This window comes from Ptychodera flava, chromosome 18, assembly GCF_041260155.1.
Source record: "Ptychodera flava strain L36383 chromosome 18, AS_Pfla_20210202, whole genome shotgun sequence".
NCBI lineage: Eukaryota > Metazoa > Hemichordata > Enteropneusta > Ptychoderidae > Ptychodera > Ptychodera flava.
In genome coordinates this window covers 2,976,046-2,991,927 of record NC_091945.1, presented here as the reverse complement: position 1 = coordinate 2,991,927, position 15,882 = coordinate 2,976,046, and the positions used below count along the sequence as shown (strand labels likewise).

The window sequence follows — 15,882 nt, the reverse complement described above, 5'->3', positions numbered from 1 at the left end:
GGTGAGGTTGCTGAGGCCCACCTTGTGTGAAAGGAATTGCCCCTTCATTGAAGAATGGTATTTCAATCAGTTGCTGTTTCCTCTGGTTAATTTCAGCCTGATCTTTAAATGCATTTTCATGTTCCATTCGCTGCATGGCCCTAGCATGGTCTACCTGCTGTAAAAGCTGCAGTCTTTGCTTTTCTTGCTGTTCTCTGAGTCTGGCCATCTTTTCTCTCCTTTCCCTCTGCTGAAACTCATCACTGAATGGATTGTTATCATCCTGCATGATGTGTACCTGTGGTTGCAGTGGACGAGGACCTTGAGGTGGCGGTGGAGACTGTAGCTGCGGGTTTGGACCAACATTTGGTGGCATTCCCGGCGGCGGAGGTCCAGGGAATCTGACAAGATTTCCGTCTGGTACAAATGGTCCCTGTCCTTGCATTTGAGGATTTGCCATGGATAGTTGCATCTTCTCCTGTTGTTTGATTCTATATTCCTGAATCAGTGCTCCATGCTGCTTCTGTTGTTTCCTGATCTGTTCCAGTTGCTTCTGCGTCTGCCCATGTTGTTGTGTGATAGCCTCTAGCTCTGCCTCATCGTTTTCAGAGAAAGGTCTGTCATTCTTCTTGCTAGCTCTCTGTCTGGCCGACAATGACTTCTTCTTCTTCCGATGCTTTGTTGCCTCAGTTTCAAGGAACTTCTGTTGCATATTGAGCAGTTGCTGGTGCTGGAAGAGCCACTCTTCATACTGGGCCTGTTGCTGCCTGTCTCCATCTGGGAAAGGTGGTTGCACTGTGCCTGGAGGTGGTGGTGGCATCATGCCAGATGTCTGGGGGCCTCCAGGGCTAAGCACAGCTGAGGGAACACTTGGACCTGGACTTTGCAAACCTAGGGGTGATGGTACCATGCCTGTCATTCCAGGTATACCTCTTGGGGACTGCCCTCCAGGTGTTGGGCTGGGCATCCCCAGAGGAGATGGCCCACCACTGGCTTGATTTGATGGGTGCATGCCACCCATAGGGGATGGCACTCCAGGTCCTGGGCTCTGAACATTCATCGGTGATGGTGCACTGAAAGGTTGATTGGAGAGAGCAGAGTTCGGCGCCATTGGATTCATTCCGGCAGGAGAATGCATGCCACCTGCTGATGTTGGTACACCTGGACTTCTGATGTTTAGAGTTCCTTGTTTTGGTGGAATGCTAAACCTAGGCGTACCACCTGGACCCATCATCTGATTTCCTGGCATTCCGTCTTCAAACACGGATGGCTTGTCCGGCATGTTCGGTCTCATTCCAGGAAACTGAATCATTGGATGGGGAGGAGGGACTCCAGGAAGTTTGTCCCCCTTGTAATTTTGTGCTGGGAACCTCGGACTCATCATTCCACTGAAACTTGCCGGTGGCTGGAATTGTGGTGTTATTGCTGATGTTTGTTGATGCAGACTTTCTTGATGTTGTCTGGTCATTGCTTTCAACAGCTGGGCATGAGGGCCTGGTGTGCCTTCTGTGTCTGTCAACAGAGAAGTAATGATGCTGAATCAATGATATGTAACAATACACTGACTATCTCTCCTCTTGAACATAATTTCACTGTATTGCATGCTAGTAAAGTCTGCAAATTTGGCTTGTAGTGATTTTTAACTACTGATTACAACAAATACCTTTGAAAGCATTAACTGAGTACAACAAACATGGTTAAATCATAAGCAGCACTTACATCTTTAAAATAAATTATAAAATTAAATCAGTTGAAAAATCAAATTCACAATAATAATTTTCTAAAAAGTCAAGAAAACTGCATAGCTCCCGATTTAATTTGTATAAACTATATGAAAAATTACAAATGATATTATGGTTAAAATTGCTGTCACAATAATATTATGATCTACAATGCTTCAGCTCTGTTATTCTTAGAAGCATCTTTGTACATATAACTCTATAATTGTGAGGATATACATTACACACAAAGTTGATGACCTTTATAAGTGTAAATTTTGAGTTGTCCAGCCTGTATAAATCTTGACATTTCATTATCACAGATAAAATATCTTTGCTCTGTTGTAACTATAAATGTTTAATATACTTAATAATTATTTAATGTAAAAACTGACATAAATTGTTGAATTATCTATAGTTAAGATACATCTCAGGAAATAATATTTGGACTTTCATATTATTACAAAACTTTGATTGCTATGTGTTCTCATTTTTGAAGTTTGCTGGACATATGAAGTCTCAGATTCTTATTTTTTTGTGAAAATAAACATTTAGTGTTTGCCCACAGAGTTAAAAGACAAGGAGTGATAATTTTGAATTTCAATTATTGGTAAGCTTAAGGTACTTTGGTATTTTTAATATCAAAATTTGCACAGTGACCCTTATTTTTCATTCTTTACTATACAACACAACGGTTTAATGTTTGCTTGCAGAAGTTTATGAAAGGTTAATAAGTTCAGTTTTGAAGTATATATTACATCAGTTAATGTTTATTTGCTTTACATTTTATACCTGCTTCACAGACTGATAAAAAGGTGATAATAAAACAGCACCTACTAAAAATGGTTTCTTTACCTTTACTTGCAAACAACTTTGCTTCTCTCTGCAACTTTTCAAAGTCAATATCATTCAGGAACTGGTCGGTTGGAGGTGTCCTCACAGGAGGGTTGTTTGTACTCTGAGGAGGTGGAGGGGGTGGTGGCAGTGGTTGTGATGCTGGGTGCTGCTGTTGCTGCATCTGTTCCATTTTCTCTTTCTCAAGGAGGTCCTGCAGCAGTAAGGGTTGTTCCTGTAGCAGTAGAGTTTGCCGTCTTGACATGGCACCTTGCAGTGGTGATTGCCGTAGCTGTGATGCTGTTGTGCTGCTGGTAGCAGTTGTTGAACCCGTTGCTGGAGCGCTGGTCATCTTGAAGAGATCACTGATATTTGTTGGCATACTAGTCGGCGTTGCACTGCCTAAGCTGGTTGCTGTTGTACTTGCACTATTGCTACCACTGCTCAGAGCTGGTGATGCAGGAGTTGGTGTTGATGCTGCAGTTGTTGGCGTTGCAGCACCACTACCACTCCTTGCAGTGGGCGGTACAGGGGTACTTGCACCACTGTTCTCAGACTGACCCTGCTGTGATGTTCCTGGTGGTGACTTTTCATCATCACCTTTCTTCTCTTGATCATTTTCATGTTCCCCGCAACCCTCAGGTTTTCCACAGAGCCCCAATGGTGTTTTCACTCCATCAATCTTTTCAGTATCTACACCAGGTTCCTCCTTAATTTTCACAGAGGAGAGTGGTTCACTTGCTTGTTTTGACAACCCAGCTGTTGAAGTCGATGCACCAGGATCACAATTCTTGTTATCTGTACTTTTCAAATCACTCTGAGACTGATCAGCTGTTTGCTGAGAAGACTGCTCTGTGTTTTGCTGACCTTGTTCAACCTTGATTTTGCCTTCATTCTCTTTCTCGCCACATCCGGATCCACTATCACATTTACCGTCTTCTCCGCAACCCTTTCCGTCATTTTCACCGCAGCCTTTGCCATCCTTGCATCCCTGTCCATCATTTTCACCACAGTGCCTGCCATCTTTCCCATCACAACCTTCCTTTTCTCCACAATTCTTGCCGTCTTTTCCGTCACATCCTGTACCATCATTTTCTCCACAATGCTTCCCATCAGTACATACAGGACTGTCGTTTTCCCCACATCCTTTGCCGTCTTTGCATTCTTTGCTGCCTTTGTTGTCACATCCATCATTTTCTCCGCAATGAACACCATCACTGCACCCTTTGCTGTCTTCCCCACAGCCCTCTTTCTCTCCGCAATGGTTGCCGTCTTTACCATCACAATCCGTGCTCTCTTTTTCACCACACCCGGAACCATCTTGTTCCCCACACTTGGTGCCATCTTTCTCATCACACCCTGGTTTGTCATTTCACCACAGCCATTTCCATCTTTACACTTCTCACTGGAGGCACTGTCTGCTTTGGGACTATCCTTCGATGCAGTAGTTCCATCAGTTTCCTCTTTGACTTCTGACTGTTGTGACTCTGACTTCTTCTCTTCACCGCTATGCTCCTCTGCCTTCTGTTGGCCAGTCACAGGGACAGCCTCTGACTTGGTTTCACTTTCTTTGTGATCGTGATCTTCACTCAGACCCAAATCTTTGAAGAGTTGCTGGTTTGCCTCAGAGTGGCGGTTTGTGTCCAGCTCTGGATCTGCATATTCCAGGATGTTGAACTCTCCATCTTTGAACAGGTCATCGTCTAGCGGTGGTTCTCCATGGGCATTGCTGTCAAAGTCATCATGGGGACCTGGGAATTGATCCTGCGAAGACTGCTGGAAATGACTGGGAGTCATAGCGGCCTGCTGCTGTGATTGGCCTTCTGACTGTTGGGCTGGTGCATTGAAGGGTGGACGTGGCTGACCTCCAAATGTATCACTAGGTATACTTGTTTGCCCTGGTATGGTTGGGAATGAAGTGGTTGTATTGGATGGTGGGAATGAAGTTGGCTGTTGTGATTGATCTTTCTGCATGTATCTTGGTCTAGGTCCTCCGTCCATGAAACCTGGAGGACCTGCTGACTGCTGTTGAAGGGTGGACTGGAACGGGCCTCTTGAATGCTGTTTGACTAAATGGTCATAAGGATCAAGAGGATTAACACCTGGGGGATGTGGTAGTCTTGGAGTTGGCATCTGTGATGGTTGATTTTGTGACATGGACCTCTGCTGCAGCCTCTCTTGTACTAGAGCCATCTGTGGAGTTCTGTTTCTTGCACCGGGGAAATTCTGAATGCCTGGCCCAGGTACCTGCTGTGGCAGTTGGTGTCCCTGCACTGGCTGTGGAGGAGTTTGCATTCCCTGTGAAAGTGGAGGACCTGGCACCTGTGGTGGCATTTGATGTCCTTGAACACCTTGTGGCATTGAAGGTCCCGGCACTCCTTGTTCATGGCGTTTGAGTTCTATGAACTGGTTCGGATGCCTTGGAGGAGGATGCTGGAAGGGCTGCCTCCACTGGGTCCACCTCTCATTGCTTGATCTGGACCCATTTCTGAGAACTGATCAGGCCATGGTGGTCTTGGGAATGGCTGACCTTGTTCACCGACAAAGGGAAATCCGGGAGAAGATGGGGGTCTACTACCATCGCCTGGGAATGGCGGTCTCTGGAGAGGCTGACGAGGTGGCATGAAGGTTCTCTTGGAAGTGGAAACTGAAGTCTCTGATCAGGAAAGTGAGGTCCACTAGGATATGGAGGTGGTGGCTGTGATGGTGGTGGTTGATCTGGTGACCAGTGACGTAGGGGCAGATTAGCTTGCTGATCTCGAATCATTTGCTCCTGTTCCTGTTCTTGCTTGCGGCGTCTTTTCTGTTCCTGCTGTTTCACCAAGAGTTCCCGCAGTTGGGCTTTAGCAAATTCGTTACCAATATTCTGATCCTGCAGTGTTGATATCGGAAACCTTTCTGGTCCAGCAAATCTTGGATCTAAGGACTGAGGCGACGGTGGGACTACATTCCCATTGTCATTCTGTGCTCTTTGGTGTTGGGCCTGCTGTATCATCTGTTGCATATGCTCAAGAGCAGGTTGCTGGTGCTGTGGAGGCTGAGGTAGTTGATTCAGAGGTGACTGTGAGTGAGCTTGAGACATGCTGTCTTGGGACTGACTCTGTTCTTGCTGTGCTTGTTGAGTTTTAGGCGAGTCATGTTGTGGGGATGGTGCTCCGACTGACGGCAGGTGATCCTGCATCTGCCATGGAGAGCCTGCTTGTGACTGTGCAGCTTGTTCATGTGGAGGATTGGATTCGTTGTTGCTTGATGTCTCTGGCTTCTGTGTTTTGTCATCTGTGGTATCACTGTTGTCACTAGCACCAGGAGTTCCAGGTTTAGATACAGATTGTTCAGCCTCTCGTAGTTTTTTCTTGTGTCTAACTACTGTCACTGAAAGGACAAGAAGAAAAATCTCAGTACAGACAAACTTTCAACATTGATTCTAATTGCAAATGTAAATCTCACGAAAAGGTGAATTTTCTTATTTTTACTTATTTTGTGAAAATACCTCAGATGATGGGTAGAGAGACAAATAACATCTTGTGGTACAAAACTGGATGAACGATATTACTTTCTGTGCAAAATATGCCTGAACAAATGTTATGTCGAGGGAAATACGGACTCGGAAAATTTACAGCCATCAAACAGAGTTGTACCACAATTGTTGGAAACAAAACTGCTAGTTTGAAGAGGCAAAGGCTACTTATTGATCAAATCATTTCAAATTGTGGCCAAAAACTTAAAGTTCAGTATTTGTTTTTCAGTCAAATTATTGAGTTGTTTGTGGCCCTTTTTGATTTCATATTTGTAACCTGATAGAAACAGAGTTATATTTCAAATACCTGTATTCTGTTTTTGCTCTTGTTGTTGTTGTTGCTGCTGCTGTTGTCTCTGTTGCTGAAGTAGCTTCCATTGACGTTCCTGTTCTTGCTCTCTCAACAGTTTCTGTTCCTTCAGCAGTTTCTGTTGATCCTTCTTTGATATTGCACCACCCCTACCAATTCCCAGTCCTGGATTGTACCCCATCGGTAGAGGGGGAGGTGGAGGAGGAGGTGGAGGTGGCATTGTCATGCTGTCAATGGCCCCTACATGAGGAGGTTGCATCCCAGGTCCCTGAGGACCATGAAGTAACTGTCCATGTCCTTGCATTTGACTAAAAGGTGGTATTTGTCCAGGAGGGGCTTGCAATTGCCCCTGCAAGTTAGAAAGACCTGGCATCTGACCCTGTGTACGACCCTGCATATTTGGAGGGCTCAGCATTTGGTTTTGTCCCATCTGACCAGGACCTGGTATAGGTCCCTGCCCTTGTTGTTGACCTGGTGCAGGCATCTGTCCAGGGACTGACATTGGCATTTGTACAGGAGTCGGCAACTGTCCTGGCATTGACCCACTGGTTGATATCTGTCCAGCCATTGGCATCTGTCCAGATCCAAGCGGTCCAGTGGGCAACTGTCCAGTTGGCGTCATGAGGCTTGGGATTGGTCCTGGGCTTGGTACAGGAGCTGGGCTTGGAATAGGACTCCTCAACTGTGGATTTTCGATCTGATCTCCACCCATATCATGACCTCCAAGCTTTTCTTGAGCCTTTTTCCTTTGAATTCCTTCATTGAGCTGTGGAGACACAAATTATAGGCAATAAGCACAACAACAAGGCTTCAATTCTAAAAATGTTATGATTTGATCCATGCACATGCAGATGATGTTCTTGCAAGTACACATGCATAGAATTTAACTTCAACTGTATGTTGGTGAAGTGTTTCATGTTGTCCATAGTAAACCATTTTGAGTGACCAACTTTGTAGTGTTCATTCCCAATGTATATATTTACATTATTGTCAACTGTTGTAAAGCTGACTTCAGTTGCAATTGCTTATGCTTACTAATTCAAACTTTCATATTCCACAACTGTTTTCTACATCATATAGTGATATCATCAGATACAATGACCTCCATGGAAAACCATAACTTGCTTGTTTCAAGTTTCTGCAATTGGTCAAACAAGTGACCACATGTCACTGAAGAATTTTACTTTTTCAGACTAAGCCATGTCCCTATATGTCAATGTATTACTGACACATGGACAACGGAGGGTATGAAGACTTAGACTCACTGTTGCTCTATGTATACAACAGTGAAAGTATGTCAAAATGTCCGGCGTTTCACTGTCTGATATAGTTTACATTTATAAAACATGACGATGAAACACTTCACCAATCCCATTTCCAGAGTTACCTTAGATCTCATGCTGCGAAAGTTACTGGAGACTATAGGTGAAATAAAACTTACTTTGGCAGCAACACTCAATCGAGATGGTGGTGGCAGAATGTTCTTTATCTTGAGAAAAGACAACACGGTGTTAGTGAGGAGGTTGTTTTAGTACGGTCAGTACAACCCACTTCAAACACACACACACCCAAAAGTTAGTCAAGAATTAGGCAAATCAATACTCACTCTCCATACCTTTTGGGCATCTTTGAGCCTCTGTGCTGCACGGTTTTCCCGAGCCCTCTGTAAGAATGGTGCTTTTTCATCTGAGGTTGCCTTTCTCCAAAGTTTTGCGATTTGCTTTGCTCTAGTCGGCCAGTCTACATGATACATAGAGAAAGAACATAAAATTCACACATGCTTAGTGGCAATATTGAAGTTTTGACACTATGATCAGAGCAGTGAGTTGACACCAAAAATTTGCAATATTGAAGAATGAAGACTGCAAAACGCTGTTTGCTTATTGAATACATTTTGTCATGTATTACATGTTTGTTTATCTGAACTTTGAGTCACTCTGAAACATACATGTCATGTTGAGTGAACAAACTTTCTTACATTCTGTCATGTACCAGTCATGTGACCTCAGAACAAACTACCATTTCTTAAGTGTTTACTTTATAAAGGGCCAGAAAGCATTTAAAAAAGTACAGAGGTCAAAGGTTACACAGTGATAAGCTGGTACAGAGGTCAAAGGTTACACAGTGAAATGCTCACCTGGGTACTCATTCCTCAAATCAGGATGTTGCATATTTGCATACAAAACTGGTGAGATGGTTGCCATATCTCCAAGCGGCTCATCCTTTTCCCATTTCAAGATATTCCGTTGATTATACGACAATGTCTCAACATCTGGCTCACTTGACGGCGTGCCAGGCCAGGGACTCATGGGTGCAGCAAAGTCTGGACTGAAAACTGGGCTGTTAGATACATCCTGTGCTAGTCCTGGATGTTGGGGCATTGGAGGAGGGTGCTGCGGGGGGAAAGATGGCTGTAGTGGTAGCGTAGCAGGGGGTGTTGGTCTCTGGTTTGGTGGCAAGGACTGCGATGTCACAGGTGATGCACCTGGTTGGGTTGTTGTGGCTTCACTTCCTGGAAATGGGATGTCTGTACCTAATGCAGAAAGAGATTGTAACATGTAAGAAAGTTATCTTAATGTTATGTATGAGCATACTGTGAGAAAATGTTTGTAATTTTTCATAGTTTCCATCACTTACATTTATTACATGCCTCGATGTGAGTGCAAATCAGTGCATTGATTTGAATAGGAACATCTGGGATGTTAGCGGGCCGGTGAACGATGTACTGACCGGTTTCCATGGTTACCCGGTCCAGTGAAGCCCTTTGACATTTTCGACGTCAAAGTAGGCAGTTAACACTAGATGTAAAATATCCATGCACGCTGCTACTTTGACTTTCGTTCAAATCTGTTTGATGCTGGTCGATAATGGTAAAATTGTTTGAAAAGGCCCTGCATGTAACTAAATGTCATATAGCATTAACTGTGAAGAGGCATGTAATAAAAATATTATTGCCTGAATACATGGGTTTATGTGCCCTCGCAGCAGGAGACAATTTGTCCTCCTGGCGTCAGGCAAATTGTCACCTGCTCTCGGGCACATAAACCCATGTATTCAGGCAATAATATATAGTACTACACTTCCTCAAAGTTTTTTCTGTCTGATTCCCTTACTACATCCAACTTGTTTTGTGCTATACATTGCAGGTTGAGTTTTAGTCAATGCAAGAATCAAGTTTCAGACCAACTCCCATACATAAGATTTGATGTAGTATGATATCTATCAACTGCCTATCAATAGTTCACTTGCCAGTAGTGTAGTCATACACTCATATGTATTTGAGTTAAATTCTATATGAAATATTACTTGCATTAGTTATGAGTTGGCTAGTGCAAAGAGACGTGAACAAAGTCATTCATATTTGGGAGAAGGCAATTCACATGTATGAACATTATTCTTGCAAGTACCCAAAGAATGAGTGAATGATGGCACCACAGAAATCTGGCCTGGACATCACGGACTATTCAGCATTGCATCAACAGGTTTACTTCACTCTCAAGATACAGGAGATGAAATTTACCACAATATAGATGGTGCAAGACAAAGATAAATTGACAGTCAGACAGAAAGATGAATGAAGGATAACTCTGTGACCAGTGAAAGATAGCATACAGTATGAAAAATAGTACAATAGAGAGTTAGTAGTGTGTTGTGAAAATAAGGTAATTACATAAGATAATTCAATTTTTGAGTACCTTCAGTGGGCAGCTGTTGTCCTGGTGTCTGCTCATGGGGGCTTAGCATACCTGACAGAAACTCATCCATCTCTTTACCGTCCAACTGTGCAAGTTCTGTTGAAAAGATACAGCAGCAATTACTTCATATCTCACACAGATTTCATAGAATAATAAACGTCAGTTTTGGTAGGTGGAAGGATATACAGCTTATATCTCCGGCATAACTTGCCTTAGCATGCACTCTAAGCATTGTGTTTTCTCTTTGCGAAATAAAGCAGCCGAAACCCTTCCACTGCCAAGTTATGTTACAGCCCTATTGTTTTTAATGGCAAGTTGGACCTCTCCATGAACAAATTGGAGTGCAAACATTTTGAATTTCTTACAATGTACCGCAATAGCAAGCAATAACCTTTGAGGATAAAACCTTTAACCAACTTTCATAACATCATATCATTTTACTCTTTACTTTCCGATGAAAATGAAATCAAACAAATATGTTTCCAGAGGCTAACTTCTAGTAACCAAGCAGGAAGGTCAGTGATGGTAAAACTGCTCCAAATTATGCCTTAATTGAAAACCTTCACTGAAATAGCTCTTAACCTGCAAGTTCCAGTAGAACTTCGATCTGGGGATGTTTCCTGTTTGCTTGTTTGTTCCTAAGCAAGTACATTATCAATGTTCAGTGGACAAAAAAATAGTTCCATACCTTCAGTAACCATTTTATCAATATCATCCGCATCAAGTTCAGTTATGTGATCAGTACTGGTGCCAGTCCTGTCTGGTACAGCTGCCACACCAGTGGCACCTGGTCCATCCTCCGTCACTGCACTGATATCAATTCCTGAAAATAGGCATTAAGTACATAAATTATAATGAGTTGTACACCAAATGCTACACTACTGATATGTAAGGGGAAATTCCTGTCTCAAGATATTTTAGTTTAGAGATGTTTTGAAGATAAATTTGTCCATGATGCTGACTGTGCAGGATGAGCACACAGTCTAACGGTGACTGTGTTTGCCATTTTGATATCTTAAAACAACATGGTACAAAAATGTTTCCTGTACATAAAGCAGACAAGAGGGAAACAGGACAGTTGTTGCAAAACACTAACCATTTAAAATATTTTAGGAAAGCTATTGAAGATAGCATTCTCTGATTATGCAAACTTAAAATGTAGAGTGCTTTACTAAGAGAATTACAAAAGCATGATTGATCTGAACTTTGACCCAACCACATATTTCAACATTTTCTATTTATTGAATCACAGAACACTGTGACCTGACAGAGGACTCTAAAAACACGACTTACCATCGGTACCTTTGTTGAGGTCTCCACTCATCAATATCCCCAACAGCTCATCATCATGAGGCAGAAAGTTCAAAGGGTCATCGGTGTTACCAAGGTCATTGCCGTCAACATTCTCTGCGTGAGACGCCACCGTTGTTCCGACTGTAGTCGGTGGTACAGAGCCAACGGCAGTCACTGGTAGACTCTTGTGTGGCTGCATAGCAGCTAAGCTAGATTGTGTCCTGTGATCATCATCAGAGGCACTCTCAAATCCATCAGCCTTGTTTTTACTTGATGTCAGCAAACTTTTGCCAAAGAAAGCCTCCTGGATTGGGTGATGAAATAGAAATCAGTCATGCTGAGTCAATATTGTGATGATCTCTTCACACCATTCAAATTCAATATTGGTCACAAACATGTGAATAACATACAAAAGTTGGAACTTAACACTGGGGAAATTTCTATTAAATTATTCAAAATGTTCAGCATTGCCCTACTACTCAACTTTCAGGAAATGTTTGATAGCAATACTCTTTAAAGTTATTTATTTATTTTCATGAGAATATCTTTAAACAATGATATGAGATAAATTCAGTCTTCAACGTTACAAGCCTTCTCATAGATAAACTGAAAGCACTATGGATCCAAACTGTCTTGTCATTGTTGATTTCTAGTTTATCATTGAATTATCAACAGAAAGCCTGGGTATTTTTGCTGCTGTGTTGTACCTGGAGATAAGCTGGAAAGGCATGTTCAAGTTGTGATTTCCGTTTCCTCCTTTTCTTTTTCTTCTCTACGATTTCCGACCCCGGCTCTGGCCTGCCCTGTTCATCACCGCCCATTTCACCTGAAAATGACAGCAATGACAAATGTGTCAGTGATTCAACATACAGCAGACTGTGCATAAATGATTTTGAAACAGCTTCATCCATACTTCTCCATGTGATAGAAGTAGTGTCAATCTACTTCTTACAACTGTTATCGTGAGCGAAAATATTCTTGAAAATTAACATTCTTTGTAGCTTTCATTGATGAGAAATGTACCTAAGATAACTTAAACATCAGTAATGATAAAAGTAAAGTTCTAATATAGTAATGCCCTTTGTAGCTGATAAAAAAATTCATAACACCTAAAACATATTACCCTTTATTGACATATTAAATCAAACATAATATCCTGAGATATTGACTCATAACTTTCCAACAGACTCAGCCATAGAAATATTGAAGGTGTGTGATGATTTTCAACTATTTGAATAATACATTTCTTTGCTATGATACCTTCATCAGCATTTTGGTGATGGAAGTCTACATCAAGCATGGCAGAGATCTTCCTATTTGCCATTCGATTGAGTAAGCCGCCTCGCCCGCGTGGACGTGCCACAAAGCCTCCAATTCCTAGAGAAAAACATAAAATGTCCAAGTTATTGAATGAGCATTTTAAGAAATAATCAGAGACATGAGTGATTGCAGATGCAAAGCCGCATAGTTGTGCCAGACACCAATGGCTACAGCAATACAAAGATATTTCCATTTCATGCCAAAAGAAATTAGTTACACCACAACAAAGATACAGAACGATGCAGGTGAATGATTCCAAGCTAAGCAAAAAGCAGACACAACACTTACCACAAGCAACAAACCAAGGAAAACTCAAGGAAGAAACAGGTATTTCCAGAAAAGAGGGGAAGGTTAAGTTTTATGATGACAGACAAAGTATTTCAATTGGAAATTGAATCTGCAAAGCTGGTATTAGTGGAATTGAAGTCATACATGACACTGCCCTCAGTGGTCATTTCATGTAATCCTACTGAATTCAAACACAGTACAATCCCATGACTTTGAACAGAGTATGGCTGATATCAATATAAAATTGATCTATTTGGTCTGTTCATATGGCTTAAGTAAGCCATTCTCATGGATTCTCATGTGAAATTCATATGTGGACACAAGTCCTGTATTCTAGAACCCCTACTCTAGAACCAACCATGTATGAAATCAAGTTATATATATCTGGATACTGACTGTGAAAAATAATATGCTCATAATTCAATGTACGGATATGACTGCATGTCATATGTAGTGAAAAGGTCTTTCTACAAGCATTGATTTTCAACTCTGGAATATCTGGGCAGAAGTTCAAAACATGGATAGAACACAACGTCTGGAGGCCAAAATCTTAACAACTTCAAGACACCATTTTTTAAAATGCAACTTTAAAAGAAGAAATGGATTCATTCAACTGTAAGGAACTGCACAATATTTGCTCTAACTCTTGGCTTCAAGTTACAAAATATCCAGGATACTTATGTTATTTGTAATGCACAAGTTTAGTCAAGGTAACTTTGAAAGAAATTGGTTTGGGTATATTTTGTGACTGATCTAACAATTAACCCTTTGAGTGCTGTAATTGTTTTCCAGTGCAACCTTTTACCAATTTTTATTAATTTTTCTTGAATTTTTATGCGATAATTTTGAACCAAACAGACATCACATTTCATTGGCTACAGATTTTTATCAAAATTTTATCAAAAATTTGCAAAACATTGACTGATATTTTATAAAGGCAACAAAACTGACTTCGGCGCTGAAAAGCCTAATCAGACCTTCAACCAGCAGCAATATTGGACTGTAGAAACACTTCTGGGCTAATACTCCATTGGAAGGTGATATCTCCTGGGCACACATACTCAGGAGGATATCATTTCCAGTATGTCTGAGTAGCTGCTCTGGACATGGAAATATAGCAATACAAAGACTGACAAAATAATGCCATTTGTGATATTGAAACTTGCTGCAGAACAAATTGATTTGCATATTTTGGCAATACGGATTGCTTTTGAGCAACATCTCACAAATTAGAAGAATTAAATCCACAAAAAAGCAAGTGATGGATAAAGCACAACACATCTTTTAGACATTGTGTACCCGGTCTGAAGTGAAGTAGATGTGCCCCTGACAATGTTACTATGAGAGACAACAAAGGAACTGGTCACCTCATCACTGATGAAGACAACTTGTCATGTGTTGTATCATGTGAGAGTATGATGTAGATTGTTATGATGTCATGCATGGACTTCTGAGTTTCAGAAGGTGATCTTGACAACCTGCGACCTTGAAAGAGAACTTGTTGTGACAAAACCAGGGTTTCTTTTCTGAGCAGAATCAAAGCCATTCCACACACATTAACACTACAATGCACAGGATGATGTTTAGAGGCAAGTTAGAAGACAGCAGACAAGGAGGGAAATCCACTTCAAGTTTAACAAGGGATGGCGATTACGAGACAAATTGTACCTGGTCGGTACGCCCTCCTTTTTCTCTTCTTTAGTAAACTAGGATCAGTTAAAGTTGTGTTGTCATCAACACCACTGCCTTCCGTCTTGTCTTCGTCATGTTCACCAGCGGAATCTGAGGTGCGAAATGTTCATAATAAACCAATGGTTTCCTACTATTATTGTTACATAGTGCACGGTTTTCAGGCCAATACTCTCCTGTGAAAATTATTCATTACAGATTTATGTGCACATTAAAACAATGCTCATTAATACATTTTGCATAAATGAATATATTTATGATACCAAGCATTAGACGGTTGTAGTAAGCTTTCATGACTTGTTATTTGTCCCATTCACAGCCTGCATACACCAGAATATTAATTATATCCTTAAAGCCTTGTCAGTGTTATTTTTTGTTCATCTTGTTAGCCATTAATGTGATTATTCACTTCACCATGTGGACGGTTCACCTTTAGCAAAGTGTGTATACATGGAAGTCTATTACAGTACTGATGTTGTTAGACTAAAACTGAAACAAAACTTCAAAGACACACAGTTTCAGGGTCGCAAATCAATATTTTTCAAAATGACAAACACATATTACTGCTAAAAATCACTCTGAAGACAGCAAGAGCAATGAGGCAAACACTGGATGATGCATGTAGCTTTTATCTCAACTTAAGAGAATGTCTCAACAGAGAATAAAATGATTCTGTATATTGTATCTAAGATGGAGAGATGAGCGGTGAATAAATGAAATATTGAAACAAATAATTTAAAATGAATGAATCTGGTGTACAGTTATGAGAATGATCATTATATAGCTCATGAAACAGACCAGCATCTTGGCCACTCAGTGTATAATGCTATGACTATATGTTTATTTCTTTTCACTGAATGGATATAGAACATGTATATATAACAATGGTTTGAAATCATACCAATGATTCAAAGAACCTGACTTATTGAGTCAACAATTGTACACTGGAGAACACAAACATTCCATATTGCAGTTTGTATTATCAATCATTCAAAGACACCACGACAACAAAAGTGCTGAAAAACGTTATTCTTCAAACAGCAATGAATGTAAAGTTTACGACAATACTGCTTTGAATTTCTTAGGATACTAGCAGGAAGATACTGAAGATCAGGACAGAATTGTTATCAGAAAATTATTTGTGTTGTATGACGCATGACACACTTCTCTTGCAGAGGGAGTCTTTAACACAAGAAAATCTTTCAAATAAACTGAACGAGGTTAACCCTCATGTTTTGG

General features: G+C 41.1%; 1 protein-coding gene across 1 annotated transcript in view; it reads right to left on the bottom strand.

Moving 5' to 3' along the window:
* LOC139117883 (histone-lysine N-methyltransferase 2C-like) overlaps nt 1–15,882 on the bottom strand; it is a gene marked incomplete at its 3' end in the record, with an annotated part of 49,465 nt that overhangs the window by 15,902 nt on the left and 17,681 nt on the right. Inside the window, 14 exon segments of the mRNA XM_070681117.1 lie at nt 22–1,491; nt 2,553–3,890; nt 3,929–4,950; nt 5,003–5,903; nt 6,356–7,124; nt 7,800–7,847; nt 7,965–8,098; nt 8,496–8,891; nt 10,054–10,149; nt 10,742–10,876; nt 11,347–11,650; nt 12,054–12,172; nt 12,607–12,723; nt 14,623–14,736. Coding sequence (XP_070537218.1) covers nt 22–1,491; nt 2,553–3,890; nt 3,929–4,950; nt 5,003–5,903; nt 6,356–7,124; nt 7,800–7,847; nt 7,965–8,098; nt 8,496–8,891; nt 10,054–10,149; nt 10,742–10,876; nt 11,347–11,650; nt 12,054–12,172; nt 12,607–12,723; nt 14,623–14,736 — 6,963 coding nt within the window.